Source organism: Antechinus flavipes, chromosome 2 (genome assembly GCF_016432865.1).
Source record: "Antechinus flavipes isolate AdamAnt ecotype Samford, QLD, Australia chromosome 2, AdamAnt_v2, whole genome shotgun sequence".
NCBI lineage: Eukaryota > Metazoa > Chordata > Mammalia > Dasyuromorphia > Dasyuridae > Antechinus > Antechinus flavipes.
In genome coordinates this window covers 39716644-39736229 of record NC_067399.1, presented here as the reverse complement: position 1 = coordinate 39736229, position 19586 = coordinate 39716644, and the positions used below count along the sequence as shown (strand labels likewise).

At 53.4% G+C, this 19586-nt stretch overlaps 2 protein-coding genes across 4 annotated transcripts in view; one reads left to right on the top strand and one right to left on the bottom strand.

Annotated features, from left to right (window-relative positions):
• Positions 1-35: 35 nt before the first annotated feature.
• Positions 36-7536, top strand: PGAM2 (phosphoglycerate mutase 2). 3 transcript variants are annotated; one of them, XM_051974534.1, is made up of 4 exons: positions 382-873; positions 966-1146; positions 5871-5990; positions 7323-7536. In XM_051974534.1, the coding sequence occupies exons 1-4, from the start codon at positions 460-462 to the stop codon at positions 7487-7489; spliced, it is 882 nt and encodes a 293-aa protein (XP_051830494.1). In that variant the 5' UTR covers positions 382-459; the 3' UTR covers positions 7490-7536. The 3 variants fall into 3 exon arrangements, with proteins under 3 accessions (XP_051830493.1, XP_051830494.1, XP_051830495.1); XM_051974533.1 differs by lacking the exon at positions 7323-7536 and having other exon boundaries at positions 36-873; positions 5871-5969; XM_051974535.1 differs by lacking the exon at positions 5871-5990 and having other exon boundaries at positions 384-873.
• Positions 7537-7952: 416 nt separating this feature from the next.
• DBNL (drebrin like) overlaps positions 7953-19586 on the bottom strand; it is a 28087-nt gene continuing 16453 nt past the window's right edge. The window contains exons 3-13 of the mRNA XM_051974532.1: positions 18980-19092; positions 18015-18089; positions 15287-15433; positions 14441-14518; positions 14093-14244; positions 13633-13675; positions 12751-12844; positions 10250-10345; positions 9997-10112; positions 9537-9639; positions 7953-8852 (exon numbers count right to left, since the gene is read on the bottom strand). Coding sequence (XP_051830492.1) covers positions 8713-8852; positions 9537-9639; positions 9997-10112; positions 10250-10345; positions 12751-12844; positions 13633-13675; positions 14093-14244; positions 14441-14518; positions 15287-15433; positions 18015-18089; positions 18980-19092 — 1157 coding nt within the window. The 3' untranslated portion in view covers positions 7953-8712. The remainder of the gene's footprint in view (positions 8853-9536; positions 9640-9996; positions 10113-10249; positions 10346-12750; positions 12845-13632; positions 13676-14092; positions 14245-14440; positions 14519-15286; positions 15434-18014; positions 18090-18979; positions 19093-19586) is intronic.

Here is a 19586-nt window from a genome sequence, read left to right as displayed (position 1 = left end):
GACCCCCCTGCGCTCCCCGATGCTTGAGGGCCCTGAGGGGAGGAGCCAGAATGGCCCTTGGGACCACTCATTCCCTCAGACGGGCCCCACACCGTCGCCCCCACACAGTGGTCACGCCGGCCCGCTGCCCCGACCCGGAGGCCCCCGAGCCTGGCTCAGAGGAGGGAGTCCCTGACCAGAGGCCGGGACTTATTTGGGAGGGCTCCGTCCCTGGAGAAGCCTCTCGAGTTATTTTGAGGCTGGCTCCGCTCCCGGGCTCGGGCTCCTCCTTCCGCGCAGGGCCACCTGCCGCTGTCCATCCCCCTCTGACGGCTCCAGAATGCCAGCTGGCCGGCGGCCGGGGGGAGGGGTGGAGCCCGGACATCATAAAGCCAGGAACCCTCGGCCGCCGGGCTGGGCTGCGCCGCCTTGCTGAGAGCTCTCTCCCACCCGCGCCCCCGCGCCCTGCCCGCCGCCGCCATGCCCACCCACAAGCTGGTGATCGTCCGCCACGGCGAGAGCGCCTGGAACCAGGAGAACCGCTTCTGCGGCTGGTTCGACGCCGACCTGAGCGAGAAGGGCGTGGAGGAGGCCAAGCGGGGGGCCCAGGCCATCAAGGAGGCCGGCCTGGAGTTCGACATCTGCTACACGTCCGTGCTGAAGCGCGCCATCCGCACCCTCTGGATCATCCTGGACGGCGTGGACCAGATGTGGGTGCCCGTGGTGCGGACCTGGCGCCTCAACGAGCGCCACTACGGGGGCCTCACCGGGCTCAACAAGGCCGAGACGGCTGCCAAGCACGGCGAGGAGCAGGTCAAGATCTGGAGGCGCTCCTTCGACGTCCCGCCGCCCCCCATGGACGAGCAGCACCCCTACTACGCCGCCATCAGCAAGGTGAGGGGCGAGGCGCCGGGCGGGGCGGGGGAGGCGGGGGGCGCGGGGGGCCCTGCTCGGGGGTCTCACCTTTGGCTCTGTGCCCGGGACAGGAGCGGCGCTACGCCAGCCTGAAGCCCGGGGAGATGCCCACCTGCGAGAGCCTCAAGGACACCATTGCCCGGGCTCTGCCCTTCTGGAACGAGCAGATCGTTCCCCAGATCAAGGCGGGGAAGAGGGTGCTCATCGCTGCCCACGGCAACAGCTTGCGCGGTATCGTCAAGCACCTGGAAGGTGAGTGCTCGGGGGTCCGTCCCAGCAGGGGGAGGGAGGCTGGTATCTGCCCTGCCTGCCCTCCCACCCAGCCCTGCAGGCCCTTATCCGGGCTCAGGCCCCCTCCCGAAGGGGAGCCCGCCAGGGAGCCAGGGGGCCAGGGCCGTGGGGAGAGTCAGGGCCGTGGGGGGGGCCGGGCCCACCCCGGCGCTCAGCTCTCAGCAGCCCACGTAGCCCCCTGTCCCTCAGGACGCTTGGCATGGGAGGGAAGGCTCAGCACCAGGCAGGCTGATCCCGGGAGCCAGGACTCCGGCTGCCCGGAGCCTCAGTGTCCCTGACTGTGAAATGGGCTTTGGAATCCAAGGTCTGAACCCTAGCCCCCCCAAAGGAGCGCGCTGTGAAGGAAAGACCCCGGCCTCGGATGTGGGGTTCTAGCCCTAAGTTCTACCCACTCAAACTCGCGCGTCTGCCTCTGTACCCCTGAGCTTCCTTCTGTATAAAATCTGGCATTTAGGTGAGGGGCGCAGTAGACAGGGTGCCAGGGTTGCAGGCAGAAAGACAGAGGGCAAATCCAGCCCCAGACACTCACTAGCCACTTAATGCTGCCTCAGTTTCTTCATCAGTAAAATGGGGATTCTCCCAGAGTTGCGGTGAGCATCAGAAGAGATACTTGTCAAGTGCTTTGCAAAAATTAAAGCTCTATACAAATGCTAACCCTTATTACTGGCAGTTTGAAAGGTACAAAGCAGACTGTACAGTGCTTCATAAATACTATTTTTCACTGATCTTGCAAGTTTCTCCCAGCGTAAATCTGTGCTGACCCCATGAGGCTATCTTCCCTTCTCTCAACGCCCCAGAAGTATCTCGTGAGAGACGACAGTCACCACGGTCCCCCAGCCCTCCCTTCGGTGGCCGTCGCCCACGTTGAGTTCACCCTTAACCTGAGGGGAATGGGGAAGGAAAGAATGGACGTGTCCATATATGAGTAAGAAAGAACAGGACTAGAAAACCACCATGAGGAAATGACCTGGATAAGCGGGTGAGAATAAGGAATAAAAAGGACAGCTTGTCTCAAGCCTCATCTTAAGGGCTCCAAAGAGACCAGGACCTCTAGCCCATAGTTCCAGCAGGGCCACTGAGAGCCCAGCCCAGTGGGTGGGTGGTCACTGAAGCAAGCGAGCAGCCAGGGGCAGACATCTGGTGCCCTAGACCGCCTGTGCCCACCTTGCCCTCGAGCCCCCAAATGTAGGGAAACTGGCCTTCTGAAGTCTCGTCCCCTTGAGGGACAGTCAGTTGTGGTCTGGCTGCCAGGGGGGGTGGTCAGGGCAGGCTCTAGGGAGGAAGGTTTATTTTCTCAAGAAATCCCACTTTTCATCCCAGCCTCAGTCTGCCAAGATCTGGAAATGAAGAGATAGCCCTTTTACCCATTTCCTTCCTAGGGACCCCACCAAACAGTTCAGTACCTGGTCCCCGGGAGAGCTTTGAGAGGAAAAAAAAGGGGATTGAGTGTAGGGAAGGGGAAAGAGCCGAGTGTGACTTTGTGGGCAGGCTCAGGGCTAAACCCAAGCTGGTCCCCCAGACTTCCAAACCTTCTCCTTTAGCCCCCATGTCCCTCACAATGGCCGAGGGCACAAACTTGGCTCTGCTCTACCTCTTCGGCTCTTAAGGATCAAAGTATAGGCCAGATGCAATTCTGCTTTCAGCTGAGTACCTCAAAGGCCAGCTGTCACTTACCCCATGACCTTTGGGAAGGAACAAAACCAGGCACGAACCTTTGGTGGCATTTATTTCCCTAGTCCTGCCCAGTGGCAAATAAGAGATCCTGGGGTGGACTCCGGGGAGATTCCCATTCACAGCCCCAAAGGGTCTTATATGATCCACGCCAGCCTCCTCTCCCAGCCAGACGCAACGGGCCAAGGCCGTACTAGATCTTGTCTGTCCAGCCCAGGAAGGGACCGCACTGGGAGGAAGGAGGCACTTCTCCCTCAGAGGTGGCCCAGGAGGGGAGTCTTCCGTGTCCTAGTTGTAGCCCTGCTGCTCTGGGTTTATGACTCTTGAGACTGGGGGGTTTGGGAGCCCAAATATTTTGTGATCCTTAGCAGTAACATGGCCCGATTTTTCTCATTTTATGGATAAAAAAACCACCCCGGGTAGGCAAGAGTTGGCCACTTCAGGATCTGGGGTTTATGATAGGGGCGGGAGAGGAGGTGGATTGTGCAAAAACTACCCTTTGAGGATCCTCCAAAAAAGCAGCTGCCTCAGCCCCCAGCCCAGGCTGATGCAAAGATGGAGGTGGGTTGGTTCAGGTGACCTCATAAGGTCCAATACTTAATCTTTGATCCTATGACTTTTTTTTTTTTTTTTTTTTTAATGCTTAATCAGATCTTATCTAAATAGGCTTTCTCTGATTTCTGTCTGCCTCAGTACTAAAGGGTAGTTTTCGCTCTCTGAAAAGGGAATCCTTACTTCTGGGATCCATCCTTAAATATCTCAAGACAATCTGGAGAGGCAATGTGGTCGAATGAGACTGGAGCTAGATTTGGAATCAAAGCACCCCCTTCCCATTCCAGTTTGCCCACTTCCCTGGCGATTTCAAGGTGGAATCTCATTTGTTGCTCCATTAGACAAATCAAAGCTTATTCAAAAATAAGATTAACTGAGCCTCCCCAAGTTGTGAGAAGTTCCATTAATAGGGTGAGGGGTTTCAAGTTCCAAACCAAAGAATTCCTATTGGCGTGTTAGGGAGAAATGCAGATGTTGGCTTAAATGTGCCATCCTTCCCATTTTCTAAGACCAGGCTCTTTTTCAGTGGATTTCTCATAGCTTGCTGCCCTGTAAGCTTTCCTGAAGGCTAGGATTTTAAATCCTGCAAATAAAGTGGAGGAAATATGTGAGAAAGCAGCTGGTAAGCTGTCTAAAAGGCTGATAGGGCAAAACCAAAGCATCTCGGGTTACCCGGCGGCCAGCTTGCTTGCAGCTCTTAGTCTTGGCCAGCCACATCATTCAAGCTCTCTTCCTTTGACTAGAGTTACAGACTACAACTAATCTGTATGCAGTTCATTCATTTTCCAAGCCAAAACTACCTTTTTTTTTTTTTTCCTTTTTAGGGGTGTCTGTCTGCTACAGTAATTCTTGAATTTTTCCTAGACTAGTCCCAATGATTTAGATTCCAGTTTCTTAAACTGTGGCTCATGACTCCATAGAGGGGAATCCATATTTATTATTAGTAAGTGGCTTGATTCATATATATAAACATATATATATATATATATATATATATATACATATATATATATATATAAACACACATATATGTATTTATATATATGTATACATAAATTTCTCAGGCAAAAAGGGAGGAGTGGAAAAAAATTTAAGACCTGATTTAGATAATTAACTGGTAACTCCAGTTCTCTGAGGCTTCACTTCTATTAATGCAAAGTACTCCCCACTTGGCAAATCTGATTTATACATGTAATAACAGCAATAAATCCATCTCCTGAAAACGTAAATTTCAATTCACAATTGCACTTTAGAGGGGGGTTTCTAAATGCCAGGTTTGCTATTGTAAAAGTCCTCATTCCAGGCCTCCCCTTGGAAAGTGCCCAGGGTATGATCACTTTGGGGGGAGGGGGAGGGATAAATCAGTTTTCTCACCTATTTTCAGCCTGAGATTGAAATTCAATTTCCTAACAAGATCAGTCTAATGTCCAGCAAATCCCTTCATGTTAGATATGCAATGTGATGTGAAGAGAAGCAGCAGAATACGGAAATGTTTACTCTCCAGGTGTTATTTTCACTAATTTTTGACTAATTCCAAGTCCAGGTGTAAGCAAATAATATTCATAATACCTGTGATACCCTCTGCTCCGGTCCCACAAAGGCTTCTTGCCTCACATCTCCAAACTCCTAAGTCTCTAGGGATGCAGTGAGGCAAGAACCGAAAAGGTAATTCTGATAAAACACTGAAGAGAAAAGCTATTTTTAAAAAAATCATCACTATAGGAAAAGACTCAGGCAGGCACTGTGGTGACAGGTGAGCAAAGGGAGAAACAATATTATTTCCATTAGAGATTCATTGTTTTGTTCCTACACTGAGTTATTTGTACCCTGAAAAACTTTCTCATTTTCCTTTCTCCAGCAAGGTTTCTCTTTCCACACCTCAGGATGAGCCTTTCCCATTGCTTCTATGACCATCAGAATGGAATAAATAAGGCAGCATGTTGAGGTCTTTTCCCAATTGTGTTCCAATCCAAGTGTCTCAGAGACCAAAGTTGGGTCCCAGCAAAGCAGTGTAATAATAACTCAGAACTTAACCAGTTGATTTACATACAGTAAGCTTTTCAGAAGGTAAGAAAGGTATATATTGTTTCTGCCTAAGTTTGCTGAAAATGCACTGCGATCACCTTATGTTGTGGATCTTGTTTGGACCCAACATCTTTCCCAGCACACACCCAAACTGCCCTGCGCTGTGTGTGTAGAAAGAAAGTGACCTTTCACATCCGGTGTTGGTCAACTATTAAGAGGACCAGTGAGCTGCCATTCTGAGTAATGAGTTCTTGGTTTTGTTCAGAAAGTTGAGTGGGGAATAATCATCTGCGATTAGCAAGATGAACAGGTGCCCTTCCAGTGAAGAAAAAAACATCCCAAGTTAATGAAATGTGTTTAACTCTTCATGGTTAAATAGTGTGAATTCTGCTTTTTTGCACTTTTTCCTTCTCTGCTCTGGGAATATGATGAGGCAGATAGCAAAGAAACTGCTACAGAACAAAAATTCCTGAAGGTTTCGATGACGAGATACACAGAGTGTGAAGAAATGAGCACAACAGTTCAGGTCGAGAGTTGTAAAGAGGTCCCAGGCACTGGTAAGGAACCTGGGGACATTTCCAATAGATAGAGTTGTTGGACCCACACCGAAGCGCACAGGCTCACAGAGGGAGCACGTAGCTTTTCAGCGAGTTAGGGATGAGGCTGGAACAAGAACTCTGTGCTCTTTCTGTGTCTCGTTGCTTCATAAGCAGTAGCCAAGCTGCAAGTTATAATCTTCAGAGATCAGAAGCTGGCTCCAGGGCCAGGGGCTCAAGGCTCACACAGGGAACTCGGTTCTCCCCAAACCTCAGGCTCTCTTCCCCAACAAGCAAGGAAACACGATAAACGCTAAGGAGGCTAGGGACAATTCCAGGGATTTTGTATCCCACTGAGGCTTCAGTCTTTAAGGCCATTCCTGTGCCAGCCCCATCCCATCTCCATTTTTCCTTCATGGGAAGTGTTTTGAGATCCTTGCTTGCGCGAGCAGGCCCATTCCCAAAGGACTGGGCATCCTAGGACCCAGGTTGGAGCACAGCTCCATCACTACCCGTGGGATCTGGGAGAAATCCTGGGTCTGTTCTCATTTACAAAAGAATGTGGTGCAACCAGGGGCCATCCCAAGTCCGTCCCTAGTCTACAGCCCGGTCATTTGTGTAAAAGCCACGTGGGGATGGCTGGAGGTGGAGTGTCCTACGAGTGAGTTCTGGGTGAAGAGACACAGCGTGCTGGAGGCCCCAGAGCTGCTCGTGTCTCGCGTCCCCAACTCTGTTTCTACCAGCTGAACACGCTGGGGGAGCCCGCTGCTGGGCGCGGGTGCTAAAGGTCACGTTGCTATTCCGGGTAGACGTGGCAGCATGAGCTCAGAGGGCTCAAGTTTCTACAAGCAGCTCCTTGCCCTTCCCTGGTGGGAAAAGTCCCTCTCGGCCCAAAGCCTCACCTTGCCCAAGGGCCCCATAACCGGGGCCCACTTCACCTGGCTTCAGAGCGCCACCACTGACAGACGGGTCCACGGTCCTCAGTTTCCCTCTAGCTGTGGAGGGGAGGGGGGAGCTCCTGGGCCTTAGGGCTGGGCCAGGGAAGGCAGGAGAGGGAGGGACCAGCCCGTCCCCACACCCAGCACACGGAGCACTTAGTGCTAGTCTCTCCGGCTTGACCTTTCTTCGCTGACTTTTTAGGGTTTTGCCGTTGAGTGGGGATCGGCTCGAGGGCCAGCTGGCCCAGGCCATAAAGGTCACTGGAATGCCAAGGAGGTTGTTAGCGTCATTGCACTCATGGGGACCCGGCCACTGCTCCTGCCCTGACCCAAAGCTCCACTTCTGGGCAACTCCCAGAGGGCAGAAGTCGGGACAAAGCCGTGGGCTCACTGCTAATTCCTCTGCTATTCACAGGCATGTCAAATGAGGCCATTATGGAACTCAATTTGCCCACTGGGATCCCCATCGTGTATGAACTGGATGACCAGCTGAAGCCTATCAAGCCCATGCAGTTCCTCGGGGACGAGGAAACAGTCCAGAAGGCCATGGAGGCCGTAGCCGCCCAGGGCAAGGCCAAGTAATGGCCCAGAAGTAAACCGCACAATAAAGTCACCTCTGCCAATCTCCATCCACTCTGCCTGATGAGTCTGAGCAGGGTCTGACCGTGGGCCAAAGCTAGGTGCAGAAACACTTACAGAACAGTCCTGGCCCCGTCTGGGAGGTCGAGGCTCCCAGTAGCTACTCAGCAGAAAGCTCGCTAGGACTGGGTGCTGCTGTCGTGGCTCTTTCTCCTCCCTCCCCCCCTCCCCGCTTCTCAGTAACATGTGCTGGGGTCTGTAGCCGTTTCCTGTGACTGGCCAGAGGTCCTCCCTGGGCCTCTCCCATTGCTCCCTTCCCTTAGCAAAGAGCCCTGAGGTGTTGGGGGAAGGGTTGTAGGGATAGGGAGGGAGGAAGCAAGCAGGCAGAGCTGGGGAGAAGGGCTGTGATGAACCATGGAATACTAGGAGAAAAGGTCCTTGTTATCAAAGACACAGAGAGACAACATCACATTGAAGGGTGTGTCGTGTTTGTAGAAATTTTCACACATTTGATTCATGTACTCCACGGGTATAGGCTGTTAACCTTGACCCCCCACACTGGGGCCAAGAGAACAGAAGAACAGAATGGAGATAGTGGCAGATTTAAAAAAACCAAAACCCAAGAACCAAGTCCCAAACTGCCTTCAAGCCACAGTAACCCAGGCCGATTGGGTCATATGTGAAAATAAAATCACTGCCTAAGTTCATTCTACCCAAAGGTCTTTAGTAACAAGCGTTGCAGCCATCACCCCTTAAAAGCAAGAGGAAACCAAAGACAGGGCCAGACTCCACTCCCCCGCTTTGAGGAGGTGCTGGGGAAGCCTGGAGGCCTCAGAGGCTGTGAAGGGGAACAGGGCTTGGTCTAATCACCACCAACAGGGACAGAAGTTTAGGGGATCCTGGCAGAGCAGACGGGCCCAGGCCTCCCTCTGAGGATGTGAAATCACCAGGTTATTGCTGTAATTGGGGAGACCAAACCACAGGCCAGCAGAAGGGACCCCAAAAAGCCTGGAAAGGCACTGAACGGGGTCACCTCGCCACTTCAGCAAAAAGAAAAAAAAATCTTGTGGAGTTGAGGTGGGGGGTTTACAGGTCCCCATCTCCCTAGCCCCAGGGTCTCTTGTGAGTTGGTGCCAGCCCAGCACCCAATCTCCAGGGCAGGCGGCAAGCTGCGTCGGAGTGGGGGGATGGCCTGCGGAGTCCAGAACGGCAGCCACAGGCGGCCCTCACTCGATGAGCTCCACGTAGTTGGCAGGGAACATGCCGAAGTGGCCGTCTGGGCCATAGCCACGCCACCAGCCCTCGTCGATCACCTCGATTCCCGTGATGAGGTTCTCAGGGTCAAAGGAGATCTCTGTGTCGTCGGCTGGGAGAGCAGACAAAAGCACTCGTGAGCGCCAGGCTCGGGAACCCTGAGGAGCGAGGAGCTTCAGCTCTTCCCACTCAGCTCCTCCTCTGCACTTGTGGCTAAGCCCCAACCCCTGAGAGATGGCAGAGCGAGGGGACTCCAAGGGTCAACCCCCTGAGCAGTCCAGGCTGGGCCGTTTCCCAGGCCGCACCCAGGTTCTGAGGGCCCAGCCTTCAGGGAAGGTGCTGGGAACCGAGCTGGGGAGGGCCCCAGGGTAGAGGTGGCAGCAGACTGTCCTCCGAGCACCAGGAAAGCACCACTCAGAGGCTCATGGTTAGCCTAGGGACTGCAGGAGCCCCCAAAAGATGGAAGATCATCTCAAGAGCTGAGAAGCTGTGCTCGTGGGAGGACACCCACAAGGGGGAGGTCAAAGACCTTGAAAGTAGGGGCAAAAAGCAAAGGAAAGAACCCCGTCCCTGTGCTACACCAGCCCCGGGATCCTGCTTCAGGGGAGTTGAGGACAAGGGCTCTGGAGTTCTGCCTTTGTGGGCCTCCGTTCTCTCATCTGCATAGCTGGGCTACCACCTGTCCCCTGAACGGGCAGCATCCATGAGCACACGCGCTCCCCCACCCACCCTGAGCTCTCTCTCTTGGGGACTGCAGGCCTCCCCACCCACTCCCCAGCATGTGTGTGGGTCTTACCGGCCTGGTAGTCGTACAGGGCCCTGGCACAGAGTCCTTTCTGGCCCAGCTCTGGTCCCGGCTTGTAGTGATCAGTATACTCATAAGTAACCTCCTCCTCTTCCTGTCCAGGGAAGGAGCAAAGAGCAGGATGGTTTCTCTCCCAACAGCATATTCCCTGGCCCCTCTCACCTGTCTCCTAATCCTGTCCCAAGACTGCTAAGAGGAGGGGGAGCAGATTCAGGTTAACAGGACAAGACCCTGGGCTGGGGAGCTGCTGTCACCTCCCCTCCATCCTCTATGCCCCTCCCCCAAAATGCCAGGTCCAGATCGCTACCGCTGCCCTCCCTGTCTTGCTTAGCTCCTTGGTGCCCGACCAGCAGAGCCCAGATGCCAGCCCTGAGGGCCTGTGTGGCCCAAGGGCTCCAACTGAACAGAACTTTTGACAGTGATTCCTGAGGAAAAATGCTGAAGCATCCACCTGTGGGGGCTCCTCATAGAGATTGTCTTGCTCCGGGGGCTTCTCATACAAGTTTTCTTCTTCCACCTGCTCTGGAGAAGGAGGGGCAGCAGCAGGGCTCGGCTGTACTTGCAAATCTGAGAACAAAGCACATCACAAGTGAGATTTCACCCGGGCACTCCTCCTCCTTGTACTCCCTTCCAAGGCCTGGAGGCTCCTTCAGAAGACAGAGATGCTTCCCATGGCCCCCCCTCCACAGAAGGCAGAGACTTACTTGTTGCAGGCCCTGGGGAAACCGGGGTGACTTCTCTGCTAACAGAAACTTCTGGCTGGGTGTGCTGCCTCTGCAGGAAGGGGCTCCGAATCTTGCCTGGAAAATCAGTGACACATCAGGCCCACTGCATGTTAGAAGGAAGATCAAATAGCCTGCGGCCTCATCTAACCATTTTCTTTCTGGGAAGCAGTGTGGTACAAAGGACAGGGACTGGACATGGGACAAAGGAAGGCCTGTGTTCATGTTTTCCCTTCAGAACTTTACTGAGTGACCCTAGACAAATTAAGAGCTCCGGCTGTCAGTTCTAAACGAGATGGGTATTATTTGTGATGATTGTGAGTGAGGTACAAGCACCTCCCATGGCTTGAGTTCTCCAAGTTGATCGCCATTGGTAGAAACAAGGTTCACACCTGTAACATATCCTCTAAAGCACTAGCCACGCACAGCCACAAAATTAAGGTCCCTGCTGATGCAGATCAGACAGGACAAAGGGGCCCTCGCCAATGCTGGGCAGTCAGTTGTCCTTCAGTGACCCCTGGCCCTCTCCACACTCTCCATCTTCTCTGGACCATCATCACCCTTTCTCTTCCTTCACTAGAACTACACAAGACATTCTTCCTCCTCACTAAAGCTTCATTTCTCTCCCTACTCTTAAGTCTTCCCAGCCTCTTCCTCTCTACTGTCTCTAATCCCTCTGTCCATCTTTCCCTCCTTCCCCTGCTAAGAGGGAGGAGGACTGCCCCTTCTGACTGACCTCCCGACCACAAACTCCACCACTCGGGCTCTCTGGGCTGCTGGAGCTCACTGCTCCCTTAGCCCAGCTCAGACGCTTATCCCTTGGCTTCTTGAAAGCTCCTTCCCCTCCTCCCAAGCTCTTCATGTGGGCTCAGGCCTTGGGTCTCCCTTCTCTGGCTTGTCCCCCCAGTCTGGCCCCAAGCCTGTCCTCTTGTGAGGGCAGAAGAACACCACTCAGTGAGGTCATTACTTGTGCTTATGACACCTGAATGAGCAACTCCCACAGAGAAAGCCTTAAGGGTTATCTTTGGCATGGAGGGGAGAGGGTAGAGGGAGAGGGGGCTAGCACTTCATTTTGGGTCTGTTCTCTCCTTCATTACCATGGCTACCACCTTTCAACAAGCCTCCAAGAAGACACCTGGAAACTGCCTTAGCCTCCTTGGGAGCGTTACCCATTCTGTTTGAGTGTCCCATGTCCGAGATCAGACCATGGCATTTCCACATCCCAGTGCCCTTCGCCTTTGCTTCCCTCCAGTCACCTCCCTGAACTGGCCAAGTTTCTGCCTCCTGGGGTGAAGTGTACCCAGCTTGGGGCCCTGTTCCCTTTGCCTGCTGAATTCTCATCTGCCCTTTAAAATTCGAATCAAATGAAAGCCTCCTCCATTAATATCCCCGCAATGCCCAGGGAGCTGTGGACTTCCCTCTCAGGCCTCCTCCTTGGTCCTCTCTAGGGCCCTCACGCAATGTGTGCCCTCTCTAGGGCCCTCACGCAATGTGTGTCCTCTCACCAGATCATTAATTCCAGGGGCAGGGACCACATCTCCCTCAACCAGGGTACTCAGCAGGTACTCAATAAATGTTTGCTGAATGAATAGCTGTATCAATCGGCACAGAGACTGAATTCAAAAAAAGCTCAGTTCCCTTGGATCCCATTTTCAGATGAGATCTCACTCCTTCTCCAGCTGTTTCCTAAGAGCCCCCCAAAAACCAGCAGATGTGGTTTGGGGGGGGGGGGGAAGGAGTGAGAGATGGACAGCATAGTCCTAGAGAATTATCTCATGTAAAAGGGAGACCTGAGACTACACAAGAGGGAGCACTGATTCTGAAGTTCTTTGGGTCCAAAGGCTTGGGGACTCCAGCTCCAAAGCACACTGCCATTAACCTCCCCTCTGGAAAGGCATGAAGGGCTTTAGGGCTTGGGCAAGGAGCAGAGAGGAAGACGGGCTCCCCAGGATAAACAGAAGGCTCTCTCTGAAGCTGCTGTTGGCACAGAAAAGCAAGATCTCAGAAGGGACCTAAAAATGTTATCTGATCTAGTTCCTAATTCATTAATGTCATTAGTTCCTTCTGCAATATCTCCTTAAAAAATTAGTCACTAAGCCTCTGTTAGAACCCCTTCAGTGATGGGGATCTTACTGAAGTGAGAAGCCCCAATATCAGTCAAGCCTAAAGACTGTCTGCTGAGCTGGCCCCCTTCTCCCCTCGGGCCAGGAAGGAGGCACTAAACCCCCCTACAGCTGCCTCAAGGCTACTGGTGGCAAGGCGGGTCCGGCCAGAGACAACACTCAGAACATGAGTGGGCAAGGGTTAATACGACAACTAAAAAGACGCAGAAGATGCCAGTGGGTGAGCCTGCTCTTACCTTGAGTCTGGAGGAGGACGCCCCACGTGAGCTCCCCCCAGCTCCTCCCTGAGCCACCAGGACCTTTCTACAGCCCACTGACCACACTCACTCACACCCAAACCGCCCCTCGGCCCCCTCTCACCTGGCTGAGGGCCCATGATGGAGGTCGTGGACATTGCTCTCTCCTTCTGCTTAAAAATATCCCGTGGGTTTGTTGGTCGATAAGATGCTGCCTCCTGGGGGAGAGGGAACTTATGTGCAAACACCAATGGGGCGCCCATCGGCGCAGCCCTAATTCCCCCAGTGCATTCCCACGATGCCTCCGGGGAGGGGCGGGCCAAGTATCATTACAGCCAGTTAAGGGTGAAAAAGTGCACACAGGGAGTGCGGAGGCTTCCATCAGACAAAGCCAGGAAAGCACCCGTGGGGCCTCAGCCTTGAAGCCTGCCTGACGCCAAGGGGCCTCTCCAGGAATCAGTGCCAGCGCCAAGGGCTCAGTCCCCAGCCCCTTGGCCCACAGAGTGAAGCTGAGGGGTCCCCGGAGTCCTGGGAGAACGAGCTCAGGCCCCTTTGGCCTCTGCCCTGAGCGAGGAAGTTCGGCCATGACCGAAGAAGCGCTAACATTTACCTTGTCTTGGCTGGGCACTGCTCCCTCAGAGGCTCCAGGCAGACCAATCCCCCCGACCATTCCCAGCTCTGTTCTCCTATTCCAGGTGAGGACCTCCCCACTATGGAGGGTACCCGGGGTCCCCAGAAAAGGTGAGTGCCTACAGGGCAGGGACTCCTCCTCTCCCCAGGGCCGGGCGCGGGGCCGACCGGACTGGATTAAGGGATTAAGAACGGGCTGTACTACAGGTGAGAAGCTAGGCAGGAGCACGAGAGGGCCCAGCCGGGAGCCCACCGCTCGGTGTCCTGCCTCCGAAGGGCATCTGTCAGTCCTCGACTCCCACGGCCAGAGACCCTCACCCATTTCTAGCTCAAGGGGGCACGAAGGGTCCAACGTCAAGGGCGGGCTCATCCTCACCTGCTGCTCCTTTGAAATCTTTTCCTGGTCCTGCTCATACTTCCTGTCAGGTGAATTGAGGGAAAGGAAGAAGCCCCATTAGAGTCAGACCTGACTTTGCGCTAAGCCTGAGCCTCCCTCCCCACCATGGAATGGCTAATGAGCAGGAAGGGGGCAGCACGGCGCCCCCGTGGGGCGTGGGGGGCGTGGCCGCAGCAGAATGCTGCCACTGTGACAGGACGTGGGAGGAAAGAGCCTCCTCCCCCTGAGAGGGGGCAAGGAGGGAGAACCAGGAGTCCGAGGAAAGTCTCCGGCCTCCATCCAGCCACGATTCTGGCAGAGGCAGGCTCAGGGTGCAGGTGTGATGCGGTTTCTGGCGAGCGAGCGCACCTTGTTGTGTGTCTGCCTCTGCCACTTTTCTACTTTTCCCAGGGAAGAAGGGGAGAGGGGCTGCGGCAGCTCAGAGAGGCCTGCGGCTCACCTCTGCGCCTCGATCTCGTGGGCGTGCTCCTGGTAGCGCCGCTCTCGGTCGGCTGCCTCCTGCAGCTCCCGCTCCCGGCGCTCCTGCTCCAGCCGCTGGTGCTCCTCCTCGGCCCGGCGCTTCTCCTCCAGCCGCCGATTCTCCTCGTCTTTCTGAGGAGACAACGAGGCTGCTCCCCAGGTGTCCTCATCGGCTCAAGGACAAGGGGGTCTTCGGGCCAGGGCACCCCCACCCCAGTCCTCGCCCAGAAAGGGCCGCCCTCCCCGCCACGCACCCCCTCCTCGGCCTGGGCCCATCGACTGATCGCCCCACTGTCCCTCAGCACAGAAGCGCGGCCCGAACGCTCACCTCTGCTTTGGCCCAGAAGCTGTCCTTCCCGACCCTTTTGATCTCAGACACAGCATTGGTTTTTTGGTACACGGAGCCCTGTGGAGAGAGTTTCTGCTTATGGCCTGGCCCTGAAGGTGCCCTCGGCTTCCAGGCCCTCCGGGCATCGCCTCCAGCAACAGACAATCCTCCCAGCCGCAAACTTCTCTGTAAGTACCAAGCACTGCCAGAGAGGCTCCGCCCCAAGCTCCTGCCGGGAACCAGGCCCAGGGCAAGAGATGTGGGACCCGCAGGACTCCACTGCGCTCACCAAGGTGACCCCGGCCTGCCCTGTGACCCCAGTGGGGGCCTGCCCCGAACCACCCCAGGGGCTGACTCAGCTCTGCCCAAGGAGCACCAGGGTGCGTGTCCGCGAGAGGCTATTCCACAGCTATCTGCCCGAGACGCCAGCGGAGGGTGCCCATGTAAAAAAGCCACAGCTGTACGCAGGAGACATTAGAGCCAGGTGCATCTGGAGGCCCCAGGGCTTCTTCAGGGCACCCTTATCTCCACTCAAAGCAACTACTACAGAAGGTTCAGCTGCCCAACACCCAAAGAGCAATTACTGCCAGCGGGCATTAGGCTCGAGAGCGACTGTAAATAGCAAAAGTCCCTGCTTTTGAGTTTGGAGACCACACCAATCCCCAGAGTAAAGACAGCAAGAACAAGTAGCCTGGTTCAGGAGACAGAGCAAGGAGCCCCTCTCATCCTAACTCGACTTCCTTTGTAGAATGTCCCATTGACAAGGTCCTTATTTCATCATTTGGAGGTAATTGTCCCATGCTGGTTACGAGAGCCGGTTCCTGACACCCAGAAGCAAGAACTCACCACTGGAGCCTGGGGGCCTGAGTCTTGGAAGCGGCTACTCTCTTTGTGGAAGTTATAATTTGCCCCCGAAGCTTTGGCAACCTTCTGCATGATGGATTCCGGCTCCACGTCCTCTTCCGCCCGAGCATTGATGGTCACGTGAGCCCCCTGCAGGCAGATGCACAACTTGGAGGAAGGACTGCCCAGCCACCAAGTGGACAGTGGGCACTTATTGACCCACACCACACAATGCACAGAGCCGACAAGCAAGGGCTGCTCTGCTCCTCTCCAAAGGAGAATCTGATTTCACACCACAAAGCACAGAATGGGGGAGGAAGAAGAGGGTCCACAAGTGTCCAAGCCAGTCAACCAGGTTAACTCAGCCTCCTTTCTGACCCTGCCTCCACAACCTCACAGGCTAAGTCTGGCATGTAATTGCTCTTTTCTCTTTCAGAAGCCTTATCTTATCTCTGGCTCTGGGTGCCTCTCCCCAACACAAATGGCCATCTTCCTGGTCTCTCACTCAGCTGACAGCCAACACTCCCCACATTACCTTGCCTCTAGAACAGTGCAATAAAGGAATTGGGATGATTGCAGGAAACAATGCTCCCAGAAGGGGTGACAGAGTAAAGGGCTGGTACAACATGCTCGAAGGCCTTCTAATCTAAGGAAATTAACCTTACCCTGGACAATTAAAATATTTGCAAAAAGTAAACAATTTATTTTTGCCTTCCTGGGGCAAAAAAAAGTCTTTTTGTCAACTTTCTCTTTCCTACACATTTAGAAGGAAGACTGTTTTCTCCCTCTCACAGCGGCAGTACCAAGGGTCAGAGAGTGAAGCGGCACAATTTACCCTCAAGCTCCATTGCAGAAAATGTTTCTCACCAACTTTGCCCATGGATTCCCTAAAAGACTGACCAAGGCCTGGCAAGTGCTAATGGCAGAATGTGGCCACCAAGTGCCTGAAGAGAACACCAGGGGTGGGGACACTAAGAGAGAAGGACCTGGGACTTCAGTGATCCAGAGAACTACTAGTGAGGAACACTCCCTCTGCCCTAGCCCAGCCAGCTACCTTTCATCTGACATGCTGCCCAAGGCCCCAAGAGCAGGATGGTCCAGGATTGCTCCCAGAGCACAGGCCAGAGACAGGACTTGATCCCAGATCTTTGTGGCTTCAAGGCAGGGGCCTGCCCACTGCTACTCTCATCTGCCAATTCTGGGCACCTAGTATTCTCCCCCCCTCCCCTTCCTTCCTGTTTCAGCAAACATCCCACCTTTTCTGACCCCTCTGAAGCACAGGGTCTCCCCTCTCATTCTTGTTGGCTTTTCTGGGGCTTGTTTTCCTCATTGTCTTCCCCATTAGAGTGGGAGCTGCTTGAGGGCAGGGGCTGTCTTCTGCCTCGTTCTGTGCACCGGTCGCAAAGAAAGTACTTAAGACACCAAAAGGAGGAGGCTGACCTCCAAAGAGCTAATAATCAGCAGGAAAAAAAAGGTGAGCCAGATAAACGGAAGCTCCCAGATTTCAGGGAAGAGGCAGAGTCAGAGGAGCCAGAAGAGAGGAAAGACGCGGGGCTCCCAGAGAGCAGCATCATGTCTGGGGAGCAGTGAGCCACCCAAGCAGCACTCCTGGAGCACGGCACCCTGCTGTGGGCCTAAGCTAACAGTGCAGTGGGAAAGCTGGGAGCCCCCAACTAGAAAAAGCAACTGTCCGGGTTGGGTTCCTTGAGAACTCCTGGCCTCACATATTTAGCACACACTTATAAAAGGCAAGTGAAAATAAACATGTGCTGCGGATGCTCCGCTTACCTTACTACATATGGCAAGATTAAAAAATGGGCCCATGGCGTCGCCACCAGAGGCAATTCCTGAGGACACCCGCTCTCTCCCCACCCATCCCTGCCTTAGTTGGAGGAAGCAACCCCCGAGCACCCAGAGCCCAGGGCCCAAAGTGAGCTCATGGTAGAGGCCAGAATGGACTGGGTCCCAAAGCCAGCCCCCCATACACCAGACCTCTGCATTAAGTACAACGAGAGTCAACAAACTCACAAGCATTTTTATCTGCAATCTAACATCCAAAGTGTCTCAGCATAGCTGGTGTGCTGCAGAAGGCCCTGTGAGAGTCACAGATGGGCACACAGGAGGGCAAGGTTAGTCTCTGGCTAATGGGGAGCCACCAAAGAAGGGAGGGCTCAGAGGTAAGCCTTCAGAAGGTTTCTCTGGCAGCAGAGACAGAATGGATTAGGAGAAGACGTCCCCTCAAAAGAGAACAATTTAGGCCTGGCCCAAGATGGGGTCAGCGAAAACACAAATAACCTTTCTCCCGGCACCAGAACTCTAGGATCTGTGCCACCGATCCAGTCGCAGGCATTTTCCCTGGTTGCCTCCGGGCTAAAGCTGCATTCCTGAAGCTTCCTTGGTGTTGGTGCCTGCCCTGCTTGTGGATCTTACTGGTACAGGGCTGTCGGCCTGCCGTGTCCCCATCAGGATGTGGGCTACTTGAGAGCGGGGACAGAGCTCGGCTCAATGCCTGACTCACAGTGGGTACTAAGGCTTGGCTTTACAGTGAAGTTTAAGAAACATTTCAGAGTTAGAGCTGAAAGAACACCACCAACCAGTGTCGCCAAGAATAAAGGAAAAGCTCGCATCCAGTGAACCCCAGGAGGCTGGGAAAGGGGCAAGAGTCGTGTGGTCAGTTCTGGCAGGCAGAAAGAGATGGCCTTCAGAGCAGCCTCCTAAGCGCCACCTTTACCTTTAGGAAGCTGGCCATGGTGCTGACGTGGTTGGCGCAGGCCCCCTTCCGCACATCATTCACGCCTTCACCCGTCTGCAACATAAGGAATGACTGTTTCATCTTTGGGCCTGACCTTTGACTTGCTCCCAGAGTAAGCCCACCCAGGGTGGAGTACCAAAGCAGAAGCAAAAAGGGCAAATCTCAAACGAGTTACCCCTCTCTCAACTCTTCCCTGTGAAAGCACTTGTCAATCAATGGCGAGAGGCCTGGAGCATAGAGGAAAAGGGCCAAGTCCTGTCCTAGCTGGGGAGCGCAGGGAAGGGGCTGGACTCGATGGACACTCCCCCAACTCCTTTAAAAGAAGCCAAGAGTTCTAAGGGATCCAGAGGCATCTCACCAAATTCACTCCAACACATCTGGCACGTGGACACCCAGTGTCTGGCGCCACATCTCCAGGAACTGAGGAGGTTCATACCCTGATCAGACAGGTGCAATCAGGGAGTTCTCCCCAACAACAGAACGACCCAGGCTTTGCTGAAGGCTGCCATCTTAGGTCATCCAAACCAATTCCCTGCCCGACTCTGCAGTGGATTAAGGTAGAGGCCCTGGCAACGTGCAGCTTTCAGCACAGAATCCTGGGGACAGAGTCTTCTTCTATTACCCCTACACTAGCTTTCAGCTGAGTGCAACAAGTCTCACTGATGCACTAACATTCACAGTGGGCCTAGGATCCAAATGTCCCTTCTGCCTCACATACAAGCGATAAAATTCAGGCAGAGAGGGAAAAGAATGATTTGCCACAAGCTAATGCAGCAAATCAGTGACATGTGGGTTAAAACTAAAAATTTTCAATACTTAGGGATTATATAAAAGGCACAGTATCTTTTGAGAATCTGCTATTTTCTTTTTTTATAATGTGCCAATCCCAGAAGCCAAACAGGAATTAATTCTACAAGGAAACTGGAAATTAAAGCTCTACATACCCAGTTGACAAGGACAAATTTGGGTAGGCCAGAGTTTGGGTCCTTTACCCGGCAGAAAGCGTACATCACCTTCCCACTGTTTAGCTCCTCCACCATCTCTTCCAGGCCACCTTCTGTGGTACAAAGTAGCAAGGAAGGAAATTAAGAAAACATTGGGGGAAATCCTAGGGAAGCTGAGCAGAACTTATGACAACAAACAATAATAAAAACAGGCTCTGAGTTTCTTTAATTTCTTTTTTATTTTTTGTTATTCTGAATGTAACAAATACCAACATGAACATTTTCATAAGCAAAGAACAGAAAAAGAAAACTCTGTAAACATGTGTGTAACGTACTGCTACATATGCTTTGTTTCATCCAAATAAATGACAAATTCAAGTGAGTGGTTTCAAAGTTGTCCTGATTCAGAAACTAGGCATTGACCCACACCGTACACCATATACCAAGATAAGGTGAAAATGGGTTCATGATCTAGACATAAAGAATGACATTATAAACAAATTAGAAGAACATAGGATAGTTTACCTCTTAGACCTGTGGAGGAGAAAGGAATTTGTGACCAAAGAAGAAATGAAGATCATTATCGATCACAAAATAGATAATTTTG